This window comes from Meriones unguiculatus, chromosome X (genome assembly GCF_030254825.1).
Source record: "Meriones unguiculatus strain TT.TT164.6M chromosome X, Bangor_MerUng_6.1, whole genome shotgun sequence".
Classification (NCBI taxonomy): domain Eukaryota; kingdom Metazoa; phylum Chordata; class Mammalia; order Rodentia; family Muridae; genus Meriones; species Meriones unguiculatus.
The window spans coordinates 63,881,132-63,897,747 of NC_083369.1; the positions used below are offsets into that span (position 1 = coordinate 63,881,132).

At 37.6% G+C, this 16,616-nt stretch overlaps 1 protein-coding gene across 2 annotated transcripts in view; it reads left to right on the forward strand.

Annotated features, from left to right (window-relative positions):
* The first annotated feature begins 586 nt into the window (after positions 1–586).
* The window catches only part of Vsig1 (V-set and immunoglobulin domain containing 1), a 43,119-nt gene continuing 27,089 nt past the window's right edge, over positions 587–16,616 (forward strand). For both annotated transcript variants that reach the window (XM_060375002.1, XM_060375003.1), the window contains exons 1-2: positions 587–704; positions 13,674–13,834. In XM_060375002.1, coding sequence (XP_060230985.1) covers positions 653–704; positions 13,674–13,834 — 213 coding nt within the window. In that variant the 5' untranslated portion in view covers positions 587–652. The remainder of the gene's footprint in view (positions 705–13,673; positions 13,835–16,616) is intronic.

Below are 16,616 nucleotides of genomic sequence, written 5' to 3' on the forward strand. Positions count from 1 at the left end.
TGAGCAATAAATCTTTGCAGCATTTAATGTGGCTAAAGTTCAGAGGTAATGAGGACCAGATCATGAAAAGCTGGGAATCCAGATGATAGTCCTGTCTATGGAGAATGTGAAAATGCCTTCTTAGAGTTGGGACATAGTATTACACATGGTGAAGGAGAAAGAAATCCAGGAGACCATTCAGGAGGTGGTTACTGTAGGATAACTATCTAGAACACAATGAAAGGAGAAAGGACAAATCTAAGATTCATAGTAAAGTTGGAAGCAGTAGGACCAAGACATCTCACTGGAAGAACTGGAGGAGGCCTGCCCAAGTACAACATTTTTTAAATAAGGTTGATTTTAAACAATGCGACCTAAGAGAATCTGCGTACAAGGAGCTGAAAGGATTTAAATACGTGAGTTTATTATTAACACAGTAGCAAATATATCAAGAGAACACACCCGGGGAGGGGGGAAGTGTTTCAAATAAACACAGATCTGCTCAGAGAGGGAGCTCTGTACCCAATAAGCAAGCTTGAGGAGGCCTATTTGCTTGGTGATGCCCAGCCGATAAGCCAGGCAAACCTCGGTGTGATTGAAGAAGCCAATCTGAAACTCAGCCTAGTTCAGGCAGACTCCCGACTGGCACTTGCTGCTCCAAGCAACTCTCAGCATGATGGTGTTTGCATTTTGGAAGGTCTTTCTGATCTTAAACTGCCTTGCAGGTAAGGAATGGATCTTCTGACCACCAATGGCAACTGAAATTCAAATTTCCTTTTAGACTAAGATCATAGATTTTTACAAAATTCTTTCTCTCCGAGACTTCAGAGAGTCTGTGATTAGCATGCTGACTATTTTCAGAACTGTGATTTAGCAAATATGTTCTGTGTTGATGATTGGGAGGTCATTCTCCAGTAAAATTGTCTTTACAGAGCTTCTGAAATGAAGTTCCCATTGTCTTTGGTTTCCATGTTCTTTATTTAGTTTGAAAGGCGAACAAGTGAATTTACTCAGAAAGCAAGTTTTGTGCTTAAAGATACGATTTTTGTTTTAGTTCAGTGTTTCCCATAAGCTCAGTGATTGACTCGCTTTGTCAGAGCAAGCAGAGCAAGGGTTCAAGACGGCATGAGCGTGTATGGGGAGAAGGGAGAGATTCACCGAGTCCTTGCTCCATTAGCAAAGGTTTCCCAGGAAGTGTGGTTTTCGAGTCTATTGCAAAACTTACATGATCAAATTATAGTGTAACAATATGGACAATATGGTTGATTTTAGGGATCCGAGTGGAACAAAATCATGTATTTAGAGTCTCAAATCACAGTGTTTGTTAAGCTGAGGAAAGGCAATTGATTTGGAAAGTCCCTTGGCTGGGTTTTTAAAACTAATGTCATTGTGAATCTGCTCTGATGGTAAATTAAGTTTATGGTAGTTACAATCTTATTGTTTATGAAACAAGAGCGCTCCTTTAAGTCATGACTAATGTTAGGCTGTCATTAGCATGCAATTTTATAAGCACCTTTAATGGTGCAAAACCATTCTCAGGATAAAATATGTGAAAAGTCAAGATACACAAATGTTAATTATAATAAATTAAAAGAAGTTAATATAATAATCATAGTTACTTTTGGGTGATGTGATTAAAGATTTTGATTTTATTTTCCTGAGATTTTTTATGATTAGGAAAAAAGGTTAATTTGAATTCTGTTTTATGTTTGGTAGCAAATCTTTAAATATCCAACCTTATATGTTTAAACAAAGATGTTATACATGGTATAAAATCACCAAGAATAAATATAGAATTTATCCCATGATTTATCCTGGTCATAAAGCAGGAAAAGTATTACTTTGATACTTTACTTTAGAATTTTGTTTTTGTTTAGTAGGAGAGGAAAATCTCTGTAATTCTTTTAATTGTTAGCCAGTTGGGTCAAACCATCGGTTTTCTGTACCAACCCTCTGAACACAATTTTAGTCATCATATTTTTTTCTATAAAACCTTGCCCTGTTCTATATTAGATATAGGATCATAACAAGTACATGAATGACTTTGAGTAAATTACTTTTCTTTGTAAAAATATGTATGACATTCAAATAGGGACTATGCCTTGTATCTCATTTTTCTGTTATTTAAGCAATGATTTAGCATGATGTTGGGATCCTGATTATAAAGTTCAGGAGACAGCTCAATCAGAGTAAGCCATAAATAAGTGGGTATTTTTAAAAATTAACTGACTTTTTGTTGTTATTTTTTACATGTTCTGTGTATTTATCCATATATGTTGTAACTGGCCCAAAGCAAAATCTGATTGCACAGCAGGTGGAATGAAAATGGGGTATAATATAATTTTATCTGCTGTTGTCACATTCATATGGAAGGCATAAAAAGGAAAATTGAGCAATCTATATGTGTCATTTACAGAGATCCAAGTCACTTCATTGATTTGGAGCCATTAGTTGATATTATGGCTGCAGGAAAACTGATAATGTCTCTATAAATGTACAACTTCATGCTCAACCTGAATTTTTTTTATAAAACAGCTATATATATATATATATATATATATATATATATATATATCAACCATGGTGCGTGGAATCTAGTAAATGTGTTGAAAGAATAATTCACCATCCCCAACCCAAAATCTGGAAATGATTTTCATATTCACACATGTAATCAAATTTCTGTGCAGCTAATCAGGAAGACATTACTTTAATCAAAATACTCTCAGTGATGTCTGAGGTCTTATTTTAATTTCCATTTCAGCAAAACTAATCAGACCTGGGGAGAGAGGAGAGAAAACCTGTAGAGAAAAGAAAAACTGAGGGTGGGGGTATTTCTGTGACAAGCTTGGGCTCTAAGTCAGGGTAGGTCCCTGGGAGGATATAAGGGGGACTCAAGCAGAAACTCCTAGTGTCAGAGGCCACAGAGACTGAAGAGGACACCCTCTACCTAGACTAGTCTCCTAGTAGAGGGAGGGAACACCAGCCCACACACAAAATCTTAAACCCCAAATTTACCCTTTCTGCGAGATGTAGAGGGATAAAGATAAAACAGATGGAGCAGAGATTGAGGTAATACTCTACTAATGCCTGGTCCAACCAAAGACCCACCAGATCAGAGAGTGCCAACCCCTGACACTATGAGCAATACTCTGCTAAGCTTGCCGACAGGAGCCTGTCAGAGTTACCCTCTGAGAAACTCTACCCAGCAATGCCTCAAAACAGTTACTGAGACTCACAGCCAAACATTGGGCAGTGACTAGGGAGTTTTGTGGAAACGTGGAAGGAAAAAGAAAAAGACCTGGAGGTGACAGGAACTCCACAAGAAGACCAACAGAGCCAACTAACCCAGGCCCAGAGGGGCTTGCTGAGATGGAAACATCAACCAAGGACCTAGACCCCTTACAAATACGTAACAGATGGGCAGCTTAGGCTCAAGTGGGGACTGCCTTGGACAGGGATTCACTTGCTATCTTTTTTATCACTTCCCCCTGGTGGTAAGGCCTTGCAAGGCAATTTGGTGCAACTTGCTGGGGTGGATGAGAAGGGGAGCTCACCTTTTCTGAGGAATAAGTGAGGAGGGGGAAGGAGTGATGGCGGGACTGGTTGGGGAGGAGGAATGGGTTACAACCGGATGTAAAGCAAACAAAAAAAATAAATTTAAGAAAAAAAGAAAAGAACTTTCTTGTGCAAAAACTTGTGCATATGGTTTAAGTTTCTTGTGATATGTATTTGTTACCTGTTGGGAAGTTATGCTACTCTTGTTTTCAGTTAATGGAGGTATACATTTAGAAGAAATAATATATTTGAATGCTGGTTTTGAAGTCAAACACAAAAAATTGTATGATCATTTGGTTATATTATTTTGTAACTAAAAAAAAAAGAAACAACTTTACATGGAAGTGGATAGAAATGAAATCACTTGCAATGCACTAGTAAATACAGCCAATTGGTTAGTGTTTTTGCTGTGGCATGGTAGTAGTCCAATAATCCTCCAAATAAGCAAAGACCTTGCCCACATTGTAGTCATTGAATGAATGAATGATCATCACCAAAATAGAGTACAACTCTTTGAATGTTGCTTGAGTTAAGCATAAGCACATATTTTTAGAAGCAATCACATATACTTCAAGCACATATGCAGTTTTGCTTTGTTCATTAATTCAGTCAAATCAATGAGGAAAATTGAAAGCTAGTTTTTTTTTATAAAATAGGTTTTAGTCTTTAGCATGTTATTTACTCACAATTCAGTTAATGTGGGTATTTTTCTCAATTTTAAATATTATTTTTAATATAAAATTATTTCAAATATAATTTTAAATAAAAATGTAAGCTAGTCCAAAAGAAGAAAAAATTTTCCTTATATCCACAGAACTGCCTTGTGGTTAGTACTATACTTACACTGTTCATTATCCACATGTATCTATCTAAATTTAAATTAATTCAAGTTAAATAAAATTACAACCTAATTGATCGATTTTACTAACCACATTTAATATGAGTAGTGACTACTGAATTGGATATTGTGGGGACCAACTATTTCTATGACCACCACCATTCTGATCATCACAGAAAGTTCTGATGGACAGTAATGAGTGAGAGGATGATGATCTCAGAGGAGTAACTGATATACAGCAGCAGAATGGTTTCACTTCCTTCTGTTTGTATTAGCCAGATCTTTATTTCCAGTCATATACTCTTTCCAACCCAAAGATATAAGACTGTTTACAGAAGTGTTTTATTCTATGTGCAAGACAGAAAATACAGAAGACTGATCCCAGCTAGTAAAGTACACTTGTGGGGCTCTTTGAAGAGGGCATAAGAACCAACTGAAAGAATGTCTAAAACCCCCAAATCCAAAAATTAACGTGAGCAGGTGGATCTCTGTGAGATCGAGGCCAGCCTGGTCTACAAAGTGAGTCTGGGACAGCCAACGCTACACAGAGAAAACCTGCCTCAAAAGAAAGAAAGGAAAAAAGAAAGAAAGAAAGAAAGAGAAAGGAAGAAAGAAAGGAAGGAAGAAAAGAAGGAAGAAAGAATAAAAATTCAAGTGAAAGAGTTAATAAATATTACTTATATTATAACTAAAACTAGAAACTAAATATCCCTGAATCCACAATGCTGTTATTCTTGAATAGGACAAAAATTAATGATGATGGAAACACAAATCTATGGTGTTCAGAAAGTCCAGCCATTATTCAACCCCATGAAGAAAGTGTTTAAAAAATATTCATGTTTCCCTAATTAAAATATAAGAAAAATTCCAAGTGAAAATCTTGTTTGTAGAAACTAGCTCTTTAAGGGTGAGAATTGTGTGCAGATGTTAAGAGGCATAAGGTCCCAGGGGACCATAGAGACCAATCTCTAATTGGTCCCATAACAAACACTGCTTTTCAATGACACTAATATAAATGAAGAAGATGATTCAGTAACGTTCCAAAGAAATCTGATGCCAGAAAATATCTAGAAAACTAAAAAATTGAGAAATAAGAGTCTAAAAATCAGATGCTTCTGATGAATCTTCAGAACTGAGATTTCAAATGCTTCTGTGATGATATGTACACATTTTTAGTGCTTGTTGGTCTGAGCAGTTTCATTCCATGACTTCTTTCCCAATCAGAGCTTCTTAAGTAGAGAGTAATTGTCCAGTGTGAAGGAATATGAGACATTTTCTGTCATGTTTTTCTTCTATTTAAAAAATAGAATCAACTCTACTTATCGGAAAAAAAGAAAATAAAGGCATTTCTCTTCCAGGCATGAGGATTAAGTGTCTGTTGTGTGAATGAGTTTCATATTGTCTGAGCAGACCAGGTTATCTTTGGTATTATGCTCTCTTTTCTCATTTAATTCTTCGCAAACTCAGCATTTTGGTGATCTGTCAAATCCACTTCTACCAAATCATTTCCCATATTGCGTTCAGGAAGGCATCCTGCTTGTTTCACTGATTTCTTTATAGTGGAGGAACCATATATACCTGCCTAAGGTTCACTTAATTATAGGGACTTTTGAATTATAATATCCTTGAACAACCAGACATACAGTATGTTCAAAAGGTTAAATCTTACAACCAGTGTGTAAATGATGTCCCTTGAGAAAGTTTGTATTGATACATGTCAAAGAGATGTGAGCCAACCTGAATGAGCACTAGGTAGCCAGTGCTGGGACAATTTGAACACACTTTCAGGGGGCTAGTCTATTATGATAGCAGGAAGCAGCCAGAGTCATGGAGTAGTAGCTGAGAGTTTTACATCTTCATGCACAGGCAGCAGGCAAAGAGAAAGACACTGTGCCTAACAAGGGCTGAGTTTTTTGATAATAAAGTTTATTTGAAAAATTAAAAGCTAATATAAAATTCCATAGCTCTGAGCTCTGATGTTTGTTGTCACTATATTAAGGTTGTTCAATGCCTCAAAATGATCTTTTCCTCAGGATTTGAGAATCATTTATGGTGCTAAATATTGGCAATCTGGGCAGTAAAATGGTCTGGCAGTTTTGCTTTGCTATTGTGAGACAATATGTAGTATCCTAAAAAAGTCTCACTTTAAAGTTTGAAAAATATGATCTAAATTACGGTATGTAATTCTGAGCATTTACCAATCTCAAATTATTAATATGTGTCTTCTAATGCTAAAAAAAACAGGAAATGTTTGAATCAGATTTGTATTGCTTATGTCATTGAATTTTATCCACTACCACGCTAATCTGTGATAGAAATGGCAAGAAGAGATTGAGACTCATATTCACCACTCTCTCTTGAGTACTTAGAATAATATTTAGCACAAACTTGATGTTCAACAGACTTAAAGTTCCAGTTAGATAGGAGGAGTAATTTCAAGACCTATTGCACACCAGAGTGACCACACTTAATATAAGGATTTCTTTGTATAAATTTTTAGAGATTGTAATTTAATTACACTTCTACCTTCCTTTTCCTCATTCCCAAACCTCTCATATACTCTTCCCCTCTCCCTTTCAAATCCATCACCCTTTTTTCACTAGTTGTAATTTCATACTACGTGTTTCAAAATGGCTAAGAAAATATTTTTTTTAAATTTATTCTCTTCTTATACAATACATCCTGACCGAATACCCCCTTCCTCTCCTCCTCCCACAGCCCTCCACTTCTTCTTTTCCCCAAATGCCAAGCTCCTCTTTTTTCCTTTCAGGAAAGGGCAGGCCTCTCAGGGATATCAACCTAACATGGCATAACAAGATGCAATAAGACTAGACACAAACCCTCATATCACGGCTGGATGAGGTGACCCAGTAGAAGGGAAAAGGTCCTCTGTACAGGCAAAAGAGACAGAGAACCCTCCCCTTACATACACACATACACTGTCAGGAGTCCCACAAAAACCCAAAGCTAAAGAACCACAGCATGTATGCAGAGGGCCTGGCACAAATATTCAGGCTCTGTGGTTTCTGCTTTTAAATATCCTCTTTACTGAAAAATGATAAATGACTTAAGTAATGGTTATATCAATAAATTATATAATTACTCTGTAGTATATCAGCATATCAAGAAGACCACACATGCACACCACTTGTACAAATACTTTTCAGTTAATTTAATTAAAAAAATTTCTTTTCTTAATTTTTATTTTTTATATTAATTACATAGAATTCTCTGTTTAGCTCTGTACTCCATTTTTTAATTGGATTACTTGATTTGTTACATTTTAACTTCTTGAGTTATTTATATATTCTGTATATTAGCCCTCTGTCAGATAAAGGGTTGGTGAAGATCTTTTCCCAGTCTGTAGGCTGTCATTTTGTTCTGACGACAGTATCCTTTGCTTTACAGAAGCTTTTCAGTTTCATGAGGTCCCATTTATCAATTGTTGCTCTTAGAGCCTGTGCTGTTGGTGTTCTGTTCAGGAAGTTGTCTCCTGTGCCAATGAGTTCAAGGCTCTTCCCTACTTTTTCTTCTAACAGATTTAGCCTGACTGGTTTTATGTTGAGGTTTTTGATCCACTTGGGCTTTAGTTTTAGTTTTGTGCAGGTGATAAGTTGGATCTATTTGCATTTTTCTACATGAAGACATCCACTTAGACCAGCACCATTTGCCATTTGTTGAAGATGTTGCTTTTTTTTTTTTTTTTTTTTTTTTTTTTTTTTTTTTTTTACATTGTATGGGTTTGGCTTCTTTGTCAAAAATCAAGTATCCATATGTGTTTAGATTTATTTCTGGGTCTTCTATTCAATTCCATTGATCAGCCTTTCTATTTCTATGCCAATACCATGCAGTTTTTATTACTATTGCTCTGTAGTACAGCTTGAGATCAGGGATGGAGATGCCTCCAGACGATCTGTTGTTGTACAGGATTGTTTTAACAATTCTGAGATGTTTGTTTTTCCATATGAAATTAAGAATTATTCTTTCAAGTTCTGTAAAGAATTGTGTTGGTTATTTTGATGGGAATTGCATTGAATCTGTAGATTTCTTTTGGCAGGATGACTATTTTCACTATGTTAATCCAACTGATCCATGAGCATGGGAAATCTTTCCATCTTTTTATATTTTTTTCGATTTCTTTCTTCAGGGACATGAAGTTTCTTTTTCAAACAGGTCTTTCACTCGCTGGGTTAGAGTCATGCCAAGGTAGTTTATGCTATTAGTGGCTATTGTGAAGGGTGTTGTTTCCCTAATTTATTTCTCAGCCCTAATTTCCCTAATTTATCTCTCAGTCTTTCATGTATGGAGGGCTACTGATTTTTTTTTTTTTGAGTTAATTTTGTATCTAGCCCTTTTGCTGAAGGTGTTTATCACCTGAAGGAGTTTTCTAGTTGAATTTTGGGGGTCACTTATGTATATTATCATATCATCTGCAAATAGTGATACTTTGACTTCTTCCTTTCCAATTTGTTTCCCTTTGATATCCTTTAGTTATCTTATTATTCTAGCTAGGACTTAAAGAACTATGTTGAAGAGATATGAAGAGAGTGGGCAGCCTTGCCTTGTCCCTGATTTCAGTGGGATTTACTTCATTTTCTCTCTGTTTAATTTTATGTTAGCTATAGGCTTGCTGTATATTGTCATTGCTATGTTTAAGTATATGTCTTGTATCCCTGATCTCTCCATGACTTTAAACTGGAATGGGTGTTGGATTTTGTCAAATGCTTCATTGGCATCTAGGGAGATTATCATGTGATTTTGTTCCTTCAGTTTGTTTATATGGTGGATTATATTAATGGATTTCTGTATATTGAACCAAACTTGTATGCCTGAATGAAGCCTACTTGGTCATGGTGGGTGATATCTTTTATGTGCTCTTGGATTCTCTTTGCAAGTATTTTGTTGATTATTTTTGCATCAATGTTCATAAGGGAGTAGGTCTCAAGTTCTCTTTTTTTGTTAGGTCTTTTCGAGGTTTAGGTATAAAGGTGACTGTGGCTTCATAGAATGAGTTTGGAAATGTTCCTTCTGTTTCTATTTTGTGTAATAGTTTGCAAAGAATTGGACTTAGCTCTTCTTTGAAAGTCTGGTAGAAGTTTGTGCTTAAACCATCTGGCCCTGTTTTTTTTTTTTTTTTTTTTTTTTTGGATGGGAGACTTTTGATGACTATTTCTATTTCCTTGAGAAGTATAGGACTATTTCATCTATTTACCTGATCTTGATTTAATTTTGGCAAATGGATTCTATCAAGAAATTTGTCCATTTCATTTAGATTTTCAAATTTTGTGGCATATAGGCTTTTTTAGTAAAACCTGATGGTTATTTGGATTTCCTCAGTGTCTGTTGTTATGTCCCCCATTTTGTTTCTGATTTTGCTGATTTGGATAGTGTTTCTCTGCCTTTTAGTTAGTTTGGCTAAGGGTTTGTCTATTTTTTTTTTTTTCAGAGAACTAGCTCTTGGTCTCATTGATTCATTTTCTTTGTTTCTAATTCATTGATTTCAACTCTGAGTTTGATTATTTCTAATCATCTACTCCTCTTGGGTGAGTGGTGAGTCTGCTTCTTTTTTTTTGCCTAAGGCTTTTCAGTGTGCCATTAAGTTGCTTGTATGAGATATCTCAAACTTCTTTCTGGAGGCACTTAGTGCTATGAACTTTCCTCTTAGCACTCCTTTCATTGTGTCCCATAAGTTTGGGTAAGTTGTACCTTCATTTTCGTTGAATTTTAGGAAGTCTCTAATTTCTTTTTTCATTTCTTTTCTGACCAAGCTATCATTGAGTAGATAGTTTAGTTTCCATGTGTATGTAGGCTTTTTGTTATTTCTGTTGTTGTTGAAGTTTAGTTTTAGGGCTTTGTGGTCTGATTGAATACAAGGGATTATTTTGATCTTCTTGTATCTGTTGAGGCTTGCTTTCGTCCAACTATTTGGTCTAGTTTTTTAGAAGGTTCCATGAGGAGCTGAAAATAAGGTATACACTTTTTGAGTTTGGGTGAAAAGTTCTGTCCATTTGATTAAGGATCTCTGTAAGAGTTATTTCTCTATTTAGCTTCTGTCTAGATGATCTGTCCCTTGGTGAGAGTGGAGTGTTGAGATTGATGTGTGATTTCAGCTTTAACAGTGCTTCATTTACAAATGCAAGTGTTCTTGTATTTGGTGCATAGATGTTCAGGATAGTGATGTACTCCTGGATTTTTCCTTTGATGAGAGTGTCCTTCCTCATCTTTTTTTTTTTTTTTTTGACTAATTTTGGTTGAAAGTCTATTTTATTAGATATTAGGATAGCTACCCCATCTTGTTTTCTGGATACATTTGCTTGAAAAACATTTTTCCAGTCTTTTATTCTGAGGCTGTGTTTATCTTCGTTGCAGAGGTGTGTTTCTTAGATGCAGCGTGGAAGTGTGTTTTGAGAGACAGGGTGCTAAATCCTGTGTGTAGATGTCTGGAGGGATGGAGCTTAAGTGCAGGAAGGCATGCTGGAGCTGTTTGAGGGTGCAGTGTACATGAGCAGGTTCCCTGATTGCTTCAGTGGTCTACAGGACTGTCATACTGTCCTCCTGGTATTCAACTCTGTTTGGGCTCCAGGAACTATTTGGCTGGACTTAATTGGTAGGCCCGCAGAAGAGGGCCTTTGATGTTGAGAATGCTCTTCTAAGGATCCCTGTGTTGCCCATAGTGAGGACGTGGGTAGGAGTCATCCAATCTCTGGCTGCTAGTGTAGAGAGACCCTGGATCTGGGGCTCTGCATGCACTCACATGAAGGCGCCCTCACTAGCAGCCCTAATTGGAAAGCACAAGGTTTTCCCCTGTTCTCTACTCTCAGATTTGGGCCCGCTGGGACAAATGAGAGCGTAGGAGATCCATCAGCTCAGGGTATCCACTGTTTGCCCGCTGGGCAGGGAGACCGGTAATTAGGACAACCGCCACTGCTCTCTTAGACACTGAGCACTGAGGCTCCTGCTTTGGCTAGTCACAGCCCCAGAATTAAGAAATCCATACAGCTGCCTGCTGCAGCACTGACCTGGGATGCCTGGACAGTTGCTTGCTGTTACCGAACTAAGAGGCCCATATAGCTGCCACTTCTGCTGTCTCCGTCACCAAGCACCAAGGCTCCTGCTTGGGGCAACTAGTGCTGCCACCTCAGAGCAGGGAGGTCCATACTGCTGCCCGCAGCAGTACCACCTGGGAGGCCCTGCAGCTGCTTCTGCTGTCTCAGTCACCGCTCTCGTGAAGCTCCTGCTTGGGGCAACCAGTGCTGCCTCTGCCTTGCAGGGAGGCTAGTGTCTGGGGCAAGAGAAAGTGCAGGGTGGTTGAATATTTGCTACTCTCAATACCTGGAAGCGTCCACGGGTGACCTGGATCCAAACTGTCCCTGCTCACAGGTTGTCCCCCTTGCTCTGGAAGCCTCCATAGCAATGTTCTGGCTTCAGCTGCCCCTACACTCACCAATTTTGGAGTTTTCGATGCTGTGCTCCTCAGATATGGTGCGTGCTGGTTGCTGCCATCTTGGACTCTGCCCACTTAATTTTAAATTAAGAAACAAGTCAAATCAAATAAGAGTCAGACAGTGCAGTAATCTATTTCTCTGAAGACTTTGTTGCATTGCTGGTGATCCAAATCAGGGCTTTGTATATACTAGGCAAGTACTCTACCTGCAGCCATATTTCCAGTCCTGAAGACTGTTTTAATGTGTAACTTCATCCTCAGTTTCCTTTCCTCTACTTTGAATTATTTTTAAGTTAAATTAGATTGCCTTCCCAAGAAACTGAAATTGGAAATTATAGAACTAAAAAAAATACAATAAAAAAATAAGAAAGATTCTGATAGATTTGGCAGTACAGCAGAGATGACAGAAATTAGAATCTATATCTAGTAAAACTATCTTTCAAGAATTAAGGGAAAATAATGAGATTCTCAGTCAAAGTGTGGAGGAGGAATATCTTTACCTAGCAGGTATACCCTTGAAGAATAGCTAAAGGAATTACTTCTGAAAAAAGATGATGAAAAGAAAGATCTTGAAGCATTCAGGAAAACAGAGGGACAAAGGAAAGGGTAGAAATATCAATACATACAGGTGATTGCTTTAACTCATGAGTTCTATACATCATATGTGATGACTGAAACAAAAACGACAGTATTATACCAATATCCTGTACTCAAGACAGTGACATTTAAATGTGGAGAAGGTAAGTGAGCCTAAATGGAAGCAAAATTTACCCATACCACTGAATATAGTAAAATGTTGCACCAGTATTCACAGTAGTTTGTTTTGTTTTTTTATTTAGCGGTGAACCCAGAGCCTTGTGTATATTAGACTTATCATGGTGCTTTAAATAATATCTTCTTATATAGATCACATAAGCCAACAATAGCATAATGAACATTTTCCTGAAGCACCTATGGAATACTGACTAAGAGAGACCACATACTCTGCCATGAAAATCTAAATATAAAATAAGTGAAAACCTACAAAGCAACCAAACCACAAACCAATAATGAGGGGATGGGGCTGTAGCTCAGAAGTACAGTTCCTACTAGGCATGCACAAACTGTTTTCCATATTCAACACCACAAACTAGTACTGAGGTCCCTCAAAATGTTTTCTCTATGTGAAATACTTCTACCTACATTTACTGTGATAGAATTAAAACTGAAAAAAATGAGAGAAATACACAACATATACACCAGATCAACGACATTATTACCGGTTCTATAGATTTTGGTTCACTCCTCTATGTGCCCATAAAAGAATGAAAGTATAAAAGAAAACTGACATCTTGGTACTACTGTGAATATAATTTATATCTTCCTGTACCCCCCCACCCCACAGTGGTCTTAAGGATAGGATAACCAACTCATCCTGGTTTGCTTAGAATTTTTCTAGTTTTGGCCTTGAAAGTCCTAGTGAAACCAATAGACCTTGCCTCTGAGTTATCCAGTTTTTAAAATAAATGTTCTATATTCAGGTAACACTCTTGATCATAGAAAATCTGGGTCAGTTGTTATTCATACTCAGACCTTTTAGTGTCTCTAGGTAAGACTGGATGAAACTGTGCATAACATGACCATTATATGAATTACCAATTCAGTGCTATTACCTCATCATAACCTAGGGTTTGATCATCTTCATGACAGAAATTGTTAGAAAATCTCTTTCAGTGTCTACTGTCTGCTCATGTCCCCTACATGTTTTAATGCTACTCTTCCCTCATCTTAGAGTCTCTAAACAAGTATTTTGTATTGTGTGATGGAAATGTCATCAGAATGTATGTACTACTAAGTCTCTGATTATTATCTTTTCAGGTCACGTTCGTACAGTGCAAGTGACTATCCCAAACAGTTTCGTGAATGTGACTATTGGATCAAATGTCACTCTTCTCTGCCTCTATAAAACCGTGACATCCCTGGACAATCTTTCAATCCAGTGGTCTTTCTTCCACAATAAGAACGTGGGGCCGATTTCTGTAAGAATTCTTTAACTAAATTACCCCCCCCTTAGTAGTTCTTGCTGATAACTGCTATCATGAGAGTATGAAGGAACAATGAGATATGAAGTAACTAGTGAGGACAATGACAAAATTGAGACGCAGAGTTTTTAAATATCAGTTTAGGGCAGACAATCTACCTAAATGACTTTATTTTTGTGTTCTCATGATTATGCTTTATCTGTGATCTCGATTTTTTATAGTCAGCAACATGTGTATCATGTATTGCAACATAGCTACAGGCCTTCTCATAGGTGAAATAAGCAGTAGCTCTTAGAGGACATCCTCCAAATACCTCATTATTTCCAGAGGATTCCAGTTCACATGCAAATCCTAATGGATCTGAAGAGCCCTAATTTACTAACTGGAATCTGCTTGTCAAGGGAGATTGTTCCTGATTGAGTATTACAGTTTGAGATTCCCTGGATTGGTGGAGAAGGGCCATGGTAGAAACAAAACCTATGTAACTGAGGGCAGCAAGAAATCAGAAGATAAAGGATGAAAGGGGTAGACAAAGGGTTAGTGAGAAGTTGCCATCATGACTCCACAGGCAGACTGCCTATCATCAGATTCTCTTCATTTGGCCTTGAGCGATTCTCTTTGAAAATAATACCAAGAGCTAAAACTATTATATAGAGTTGTGTGTACATCTGAGCACATGTGGATGCAAACACATATACTATCTGTGCCTCTATACATCCCTTGAAGAAAAAGGACTACAGTTATCAGGGTCTCAGAATGATTCATGATGCTGAACAATGAAGAGACCAACACTGTTGATTTGGAATAGTCATCTGCACTTGAGTTGGGCTTTGCAGGAAAGGGGAGGTTGTCTAGTAGAAAGATAAGGGAGAGAAACCTAGAAGCAGAAGTGGAGAAGGGAAACATTAGTGTGGAAGAGCTGCATCTTTGTGGGTTATGTGTTTCATTACTTGAAAATTTGAACATTTTCTTATCAGAAAACATCACCCACAGTGACCATTCCTCCATCAGTGCTACTCTGTATTCAAAGTTAAACAATTATGTTTAACACTGGTCATGGTAGATGATGTTGCTATCACTCTGTGCCTCTCTTTGAAATATAGTAGATGAAAGTTTTCATGAGGAATGATCTAATAAGATACATGGAAACACTTGAAAAATACAAAGCTCTCTCATTTTTACCCAGCAGCAAGACCATCAGCAGAAAATAACCCTGATGCTACCAATTTCCATCATCCAAAGTGTCCCAATGTATGTGTCAACTAAGAAATAATTGCATTTTCCCACAGGTGCTTTTCACTAAGATGTCAATAATCACATGATCTGTCACTTAAAAAAAATGATTTCTTAGTCTTCCCAAAACATTGTTAATAGACTTGAAGTTCTCATTTTTCTGTTGGTTGATGAATTTGGGGAGGCTTCAGCATGAAATGTCTTACACTTGAAACTCACTTCAAGATATCCTCAACTTCCTAGTGGCCAGGCAAGGTGAATCTGCGCTCAAGAATGCAAATTCTTCACTTTGCATCCTCTGATACTGGAATTTACAGAGCCATCTCTTGATTGAACTCTAGCCACTTGGAAGCTGGGAGAGAATTATGACTAGCAGGGAACATTTCTCAGCAAGAGACTGCATGGGAAGAAGCTTTAGGCAATTATAGTGAGTGTGGTTTGGGCTCTCTTAGAAAAACTTTTAAGAAATCTATTGACAAGTATTTGATGAGTTGCTTCTTTACTTGCCAAATCAAGTGAGGTCATTTCTCCTGAGCTGCTAGATCAAATGGAAAATGCTTGAGCCCTGTGCAAACCTTGCAGAGAATTAAAAAAAAAAAAAGAGCAGGGCTGTTTGAGGACAAGGAGGGGGAAAACACCTGGCAAAACAGAAACTCTCTTCTCCTGTTTTCCCATCTCATTTCAGCTTACTTACACTTGCCAGATCCCCATCACAGCCCTCTCTTAGTCTATACTTCTGGACATCTGGATTTTCTCTCCTCTCCCCTGTACTCCCTTAGTTCCCTCTCCTCCCCTCTTTCCCCATGCATATGTGGACTTTTCTTTAGGATCAATTTGGAGTCCCGGTAAGAATCCTCTGCATGGATGTCAGTTCTTCTCCTAATTCTGCCTCCTAGTTGCAGACTAGATTATCCTAGGCAAGTTGCTTGACTTCTAGAGATTCAGTCTTTCTGTCTGTAAAATGGGAAAATTGACAGCTTTAATGAAAAGATTGAATGAAAAGATTCAATAGATGATTCTTGTAGAAACAGAAGGAAACCTTCTATACTACGGACATTTAGTGAATGTGAGCTATTTTCATTAACATCACCACTCATAAGATTTGATTTTGCAAAATTATCTCACCCATGCCCCATCTATACAGCTATATCAGAGGAACCAGAGAAACCAGCCAAAAAGACATTTAGTTTTACAGTATATCTCAGCCATGACAGAGTCTCAAGGGATTTCCTGGTCTTGGGTGCCCAGTCACTCTCCCTATCAGAACCATACTGACTGCAAGGAGAATCCAAACTCTTTTCTCTGCTACTTCTCATTCCTGAGCAGAACTTTTTTTCTATAGTTTTATTTTATTTATTTATTAAATTTGTATCCCAGCTGTACTCTCCTCCCTCCTCTCTTCCCAACCCCACCCTCCATCCCTCTTCTCCCTCTATGTCCTTTCCCTGGTCCACTGATGTGGGAGATCATCCTCCCCTTCCATCTGACCCTAGCCTATCAGGTCTCATCAAGAATGGCTGCATTGTTCGCCTCCTTGGCCTGGTAA